The sequence below is a fragment of the Sinocyclocheilus rhinocerous genome, unplaced genomic scaffold (genome assembly GCF_001515625.1).
Source record: "Sinocyclocheilus rhinocerous isolate Xijiao unplaced genomic scaffold, SAMN03320098_v1.1 scaffold1697, whole genome shotgun sequence".
Taxonomy (NCBI): Eukaryota; Metazoa; Chordata; class Actinopteri; order Cypriniformes; family Cyprinidae; genus Sinocyclocheilus; species Sinocyclocheilus rhinocerous.
Window position 1 is genome coordinate 1,017,169 of NW_015629509.1, and position 7,482 is coordinate 1,024,650.

The 7,482-nt window shown below is 35.1% G+C and overlaps 1 protein-coding gene across 1 annotated transcript in view; it reads left to right on the forward strand.

The window, feature by feature from the left end:
- The window catches only part of LOC107739036 (cyclic nucleotide-binding domain-containing protein 1), a 48,369-nt gene that overhangs the window by 4,050 nt on the left and 36,837 nt on the right, over window positions 1-7,482 (forward strand). The window contains 1 exon segment of the mRNA XM_074560177.1: window positions 2,047-2,166. Coding sequence (XP_074416278.1) covers window positions 2,047-2,166 — 120 coding nt within the window.

Here is a 7,482-nt window from a genome sequence, read left to right on the forward strand (position 1 = left end):
AAAATGTTTTGTAACATTATAAATGTATTTACTGTCACTTTTGATCAATTTAATACATCCTTACTGAAAAAAATTAATTTCTTACAAAAAAATTACAGAGCCCAAACTTTAGAACAATTGTGTATATTAAAATCAAATGTGAAGGTGCTTTCAGCAGACCTCTGAATAAAAATTTATTTGTAATATTACTGTTATTTTTACCTCTTGGGAAACAAACAAAAAACTGTATTGTACTGTTACTTTTCTAATAAGAGTGTGCTGGAGCAGTTTTAGCCTCCACGTCAAACCTGCGTCAATATTCTAAAAATCGCCTTTGTGCCTTTTTTGGAAAGTAGTATCTTGTCGAGTGAAAGTCACAAACAGGAAGTGTTTTATAAAAGACACGTGGGCCGCGCCCCTGCAGAGGCGTGATGGAGAAACTGAGGACCTGTCATTCATTTCAATCCCACTGTAGTCCCACTCAGAGTTGTTCTGAGTAATGTTTACAGTCCTCTCAACAGCCTGCTGGAGCAGCAAAAATGAATGTTCTTGTGGGTAGTGACATATGAATCATAGCTCTAATTGGCTGGGATATAGATCTGCTCCCAGTAGGAATCGGGTGTCTTGAATAGCGCTCGCAAAGAAAGGTTATTTAAGGATTGGTTAAAATGAAAAATGGTGAGTGATTATCTTGTAAATCAACTTTAGGACTGTGGTTAAGGTCATTCTGATTGAATGCACTGCTTAATGTGGCTGTGCTTTTCAGTTACACTATCAATCAAAAGTTCAGACACACCTACTCATTCTTTGTTACTTTTCCCACATTTTATAATAATAATAATAAGGTCATTAAAACTATGAATTCGCACCAGTTGAAGTATGGAAATTATGTCTTATATTTGAACATACAGTATATACTTTAGGCTATAGTGTATTTATAGGCACAATTTATATTTGTCTACAAAACTCATTTCAAAAAGTTTTTATGATCATAAGATGTTTAAATAAATTTGTTTCTTGAAGGAATAGTTCACCCAAAAATTTAATTTGCTGAAATTTACACACCCTCAGGCCATCCAAGATGTAAATGAGTTTTTCTTCATTGGAACAGATTTGGAGAAATTCAGCATTATATCAATTGCTCACCAATGGATCCTCTGCAGCGAATGGGTGCCGTCAGAATGAGAGGTAAAACGGCTGATTAAAAACATCACAATAATCCTCAAGTTATCAATTTGTGAAATTAAAACCTGTGTGTTTGTAAGAAACAAATCCATCAAGTAGTTTTTTTTTTACTTCAAACTGTTGCTTTCGGTTAAAATATGAGTCCTATATATTATTATATAATATTATATAAATAATATTGCTTTCTCCAGTGAAAAAGTTGCCTCATCTGAATCAGGAAAGAAATGTGCACAGATCAAGCACCTTTACAAACACAAACAATTCAAATCAGTTCTTAACATATATGTTAATGGATTTTGATGTGAGAGGACAAAAGGGGATCAACTTTTTCCACAGGACAAAGTTTTATGAATTATGGACTGGTGTTTTGATTTAACCCTAAAAACATCTTAATGATAAATATGTTTATTATAAACACAGCTTGACATGTTAATTGATGGACTGGAGTCGTGTGTATTACTTGTGGATTATTGTGATGTTTTTATCAGATGTTCAGACTCTCATTCTGACGGCACCCATTCACTACAGAGGATCCATTGGTGAGCAAGTGATGTAATGCTAAATTTCCCCAAATCTGTTTTGATGAAGAAACAAACTCGTCTACATCTTAAAAAAATTTTAAGTAAATTTCCGCAAATGTTAATTTTTGGGTGAACTGTTCCTTTAAGATATTTTCTTCTGGTCATGCAATCACTTACAGTATAATGTAACATCTCTTTTTTTATGTCTTGCAGTCCAAAAGTGTTAAACTACATTTCATCATGAATATTATTTTATACAGAATTTATTACATTCTGATTCAACAGCACAAACTTTGCAATTGGCAAATGATGGATATAAACTTTACGAGAATCATCTGATCTTCTCTATTCCTCTTGGCAGCCAACCTCCAGTGAAGCTAAGAGTATATGAGTCCGTCCAAGAGGTCAGCAGACATCAGCCACATGGAAAACTGGCTCAGGAATCACTCATGAATCATGTGATTAAAGCCCTTAAGAAATTGTGAGTATGACTAAGTGTTCTTTGTGGGTAGTTTAAAGGCCCTCTGGACATATTGATGATACAAAATGACTGATATAACACACACATTTATACGGTTTGTCAGGCCTGATTTGAATCTGTTGGGGATGAATCTCGTTAAATCTGTCAAACAGGTCAGATTTCTCCCCAAAATCAAAAGCTCATTTAAATGAGCACATTTCCTCCTGAATTTCTCATTACTTTCACGGAAAAAAAATCTCACTTTCATAATGTGAAACAAAATATGTACCGTTAATGATATGTTTTAATGCTTTTAATTTATGCTGATTTTAATAGAAAAATGTGTTCAGACAGAACAGTTCTCATTACTGCATTACAGATGAGAAATGAAAATTGTGGATTGAGTCAAGTCTGTTGACTGGTTTATTATTATTAGACCGACACTGTTTTATCTATTTGTAATTTATAATATAATAAAATTGACATCCGACTCTCCAACATCTAGTGTTGCCATCTACCAACAGAGGGCAGTGTAGCACCTTTTCAGCTTGTCAAACAAACATGACTTATTTCTGCTCAGGGCTACATGCATCTCAGAATTTCTTTGGTTAATATTTAAAGTGACACAGTTTTAAATAGTTTTAGCCATATGAAAACTGGCAAATTAAAATCATAGCTTTCATAAAAATGAGGAGGACATTCGGAGAATTCTCTGTTGAATGACATCTGGTAACACTTCATTAAGAGCATAATAGAGAATGGGACTAATCTCCTGCCCTCTCTGCCACTATCTCACAGTGTTATCTTAATTCATATCGATAGGGCCCTGTTTTACTTTCCTGCTGTCACAGTTCATTAATGTGAGAATCATTGAGGTGGAGAGAGAGAACAATATAGCTTTCTTTAGCTCCCGTGTTGAGCGGCACAGGACTGTTGGATTGAAATCTCCAAATATTATTTCCTCCTCTTATATGTTGCTTGTAGGTGTTTGGATATTGTTCCTTGTGGTATAATCTCCCTCATTCATCCACTGAACTTCCCAGGGATAATGCATCTGGTTTTTATTGGTTGTTCTTGAGCTTTGTAGGACAGATAGACGTAAGAGTATATGGAGATCTTTCAGTGCAGGATTGGAGCACGGTTGGTGTGAAAAATTAATATGAACTAGATTTTTATATGTTCTGAAAGAAGAAAGCTTAACCCCAAGCCTCTATGATATTTTGCTCACTATACTGTGTGGCACAGATTACTCTTTTATTTTACGCTATCATTCGAAAGTTTGTGGTTGGTAAAATTTTTTAGTGTTTTTAAATGTATGAAGTCTCTTATTCTCACCAAGACTTTAAAAAAAAAAAAAAACAGTAATATTGTGAAATATTATTATGAATTAAAATAACTGTTTTCCATTTTAATACATTTTTTAAATTTAATTTATTCCTGTGAGGCAAAGCTGAATTTTCAGCATCATTACTTCAGTATCACACAACCCTTCAGAAATCATTCCAATATGCTGATTTGCAGCTCAAGAAAAACGTCTTATAATTTTTGAAAACACTTGTGCTGCTTAATAATTTTGTGGAAAACGTAATACGTTTTTTCAGGATTCTTTGATTTATGGAATGTTGGAAAGACAGCATAGAAATACAAATACTATGCAACAGTGTGAAAGTATTTTCTGTCACTTTGTCATCAGTTTAATGCGCCAAAGTTTAATACACAATTTTTGAAATCTTTAAGCATTAGCAAGCACCACCATCCCGTAGGAGAAGCTTGCACCAGTGTACCATGGTAGAACATAATGAGAGTGAATACCGAGCACTCAGTATATGATAGATGGACTGTGCCTTAGGCGGAGTTAATGGAGGCAGATGGCTAAGCATTTCTCCTGGATTGCTTCACTACTTTGATGTGCTTTGCATGCTTAGTTATAACAAGGGAACATTTGTGCTTTAATGTGCCATATTACAGCTGAGTAACATGGATCACGTACAGAAAGCTTCATGCATGGGCAGCTCGAAGGAGAACTTCCTGTCATACCCGTTCTGCATTTGTAGTGACATTACCTACGGGGCTTTGCGAGGCCCTTGTAGACGGTTCTTAATGCTTTTTCATGTCTTCACGTGTTTTTTCCCTCCCAGCTCAGTCTCTAGATATCTGGGTCGTGTATGCCAATTGCCACCGGGGGAATTAGTTTGAAAGATGTGAGCTGGATAAGAGAAATAGGTCATGATTTTATTCGATTTGGGAGACGGAATCATCTCGTCCCTGCGAGGTTCCGCCTTGTGACATTCAGCGAAGTGTATTGTGAAAGAATCTCAGCCATGTGGAAATGAGATTAGAAAGGGTAAAAAATCGCAAGCTCATAGTGATAGACACTCGGCGGTTTCACAGGAATCACTATCAAATGATGAAAGAGGGCCCAAGGGTTTGTTTTAAAGGTAAACAAAATGCTGATATGGTTTAAAGTCAACATGAAATCTAAATTTACCCTGTTACTTTCTTCTTTTAAAGCGCATCGCTGGTCACATTGTACGTTATGGCTCTTTAGTGCATGTTATTTTAAAAAGAAAAAACCTTGTCTTTCAATGAAAAGGCAATAACATTGCTTTGATTTTGAATGATATGCCCTTACATTTACACACTCACATTTCATGGCCACAATCCAATCCATCCCAGATGGATAAAATGAAGGGCCAGGCTGTGGCATTCTCATTGAATTTCCTGTTTCATAGTCCCCCCCCCTGCTGGTAGATATCATAACTACTTCATTTGGACCCAGTAGCCTTATTTTTTTAAGCAAGCAAACTAGAAAACACTTTGTTATAGCTAGTTTTGCCGATGGCTGCATTTGTATTTTTTTTGGGGAAAAAAAGGACTGCTGAAATTTTTTAATTTAAAAATATTACTATTTTTACTATATTTTTTATTAAAACCTTTCTTCTTATTTTCTTATGTTGAAAACAGTTGTGCTGCTTAATATTTTTATGGAAACCACAATACACTACCTTTTAAAAGTTAGGAGTAAGATTTTAAAAAAAGTAATTAATACTTTTATTCAAAAAGGAAACATTAAATTGATCAGAAGTGACAGTAAATACATTTATAATGTCAGTAATTATTTCTGTTTCACATAAATGCTGAACTTTCTATTAATCAAAGATTCTTGAAAAAAAACAATTAATTCATTTTTAACTACTGAACTGGATGCTTCAACTTTTTTCAGAATTGATAATCAGAAATGTTTCTTGAGCAGCAAATCAGCATATTAGAATGATTTCTGAAGGATCATGTCACACTGAAAACAGCAGTAATGATGGTGAAAATTCAGCTTTGCATCAGGAATAAATTACATTTTAAAATATATTCAAATAGAAAATAATATTTTAAATTATTGAAATATGATAAAATATTACTATTTTTTACTGTATTTTTGATCAAATTAATGTAGTATTAGTGAGCATGAATCCTTATACCTTATCTTATAATCTTATATAATCTCTCTCTCTCTCTCTCTCTCTATATATATATATATAATTGTTAGCATTTATAATTAATAAATAAACATTAATATACTTAATAGCTTGACTTTTTTTTATCTGCCTCTTTTGACATCACAGCTAGGGATAGTCACTAGTGAAGGGTTTGGAAATGTATTCATTTGTTATGGTGCCATCAACCATTAAAGTGTTGTCATGATGTAATCTTCTGTTGGTTCCAGAGTGATTAGTCACTTGACAATTGCACCTCAGTTGATTAGTCTCATAACAATTTAGATGTGGAACTGAGTGCCGTGAGCAAAGATGACAGATTTCAAATCGCTTAATTTCAGGGTGTGAATGTGAGTAGCTTTCTTAATTCTAAATCTCCTTGAATGTTGAATATCCTCTTTGATATGTCAGATTTCAGACTGCGTTTTGCGTTGACTGTAATGCAGACTTTAATTTGTAATTATCATTTGCACCTCAGTGTCATTGCTCACCTCTTCTAAGTAAATTTTGAACCCTTCTGAAGGTCATCCGGTGACCTGGTGTGTGTACATACACTAACCTATATGGGTTTGTTGTCTAGTGTGTCTTTACATCTGCTCTTGTCATAAAGCCAGTTTTCCCCATCCAGGTCTCATGGGGAGCTGGACCAACTGTGCTGGCAACACATACACACACACGTACACACACACTTCCTGCTCTTGCACACTGTTCCCGTGAGAGCTTGTCTCTCTGCCAGCTCTGGAGGCAGGAAGTGCTTGGCTTCCCCCCGTGCTGGCTTCGCCCATGTAGCTCCACGTCCAGGAGGCCATTGTATCAGAGCAGGGCAGTGATGGGGGGAGAACCAGCGGAAGACGTTCAGCTTATTTAATGAAGGAAGCTGGCCAGCACAAACTGCTTTGTGTGCACTTTCTGACTGTATTTTTTTTTATAGTTCATGTATTTATTTTGCTCTGTGTTTCAGGGCTCTGTCCCCTCATCAAGACTTCACCCTTTCCCACAATCCTCCTCCTGTGTTTCCTGGGGATGTGTGCTGGACAGAGAAACACACTTTGACCCAGAAAAGTTTTCAATGTTACCTGAAACTATAATCAGGGCAAATATGCGGCACATACGTCCATATATATGTATGTATACATGTATACGTATATATATAAAAGACAATATTTATATATATGTATGTGTATATATATATATATATATATATATATATATATATACACTGTATATGTGTGTATATACAGACTTAATGATTGGCTCAAAAAGAAAAATATTTAAAACCACCTCCTCATTTACACAGTTTTTCACATATATTAACATTTCAAACCGCAATTTAACGTCTTTCACCATCTATATATTCAGCCAAAGGGTGTGATTATCATCCAGTACAGTTCAGATGTGTATATCACGTGAAATGTTTAGTTTTATGGTGTTTTCTTAAAGTTTAGATCATTTGGAAAGCTCTGGGGCTTATGATTGGCCGGGTTCCCTATCAGCCTACAGCTCTAAACCGCTGATGTATTTGCTGTTTAAGATGTTGTCATGGTAACAGCTGATGAGGGCTGTTGAGTATGTGAGGAGGCCAAATGAAGATGGAAAAAAATCCTAAACTTTGCACCTCTTTTGTATATTCACTACTTCTCACTCAGTGGTGATATTTGAATTAACTTTTTTCTTGATCGTTTCTTTTTAAATAAGGATTACTTTATCTTTTGTTGTGTATATAATAAATGTCCATTTAAATGTCAGTGCCTTAGTGCTCAATGAACTTTCACAGATATTTTGTGACGGGTATTTTCGGCGGGGGGGGGGGGAAGGTTTTTTTGAGCTTAAGGGGGCGGAATGAAAATTT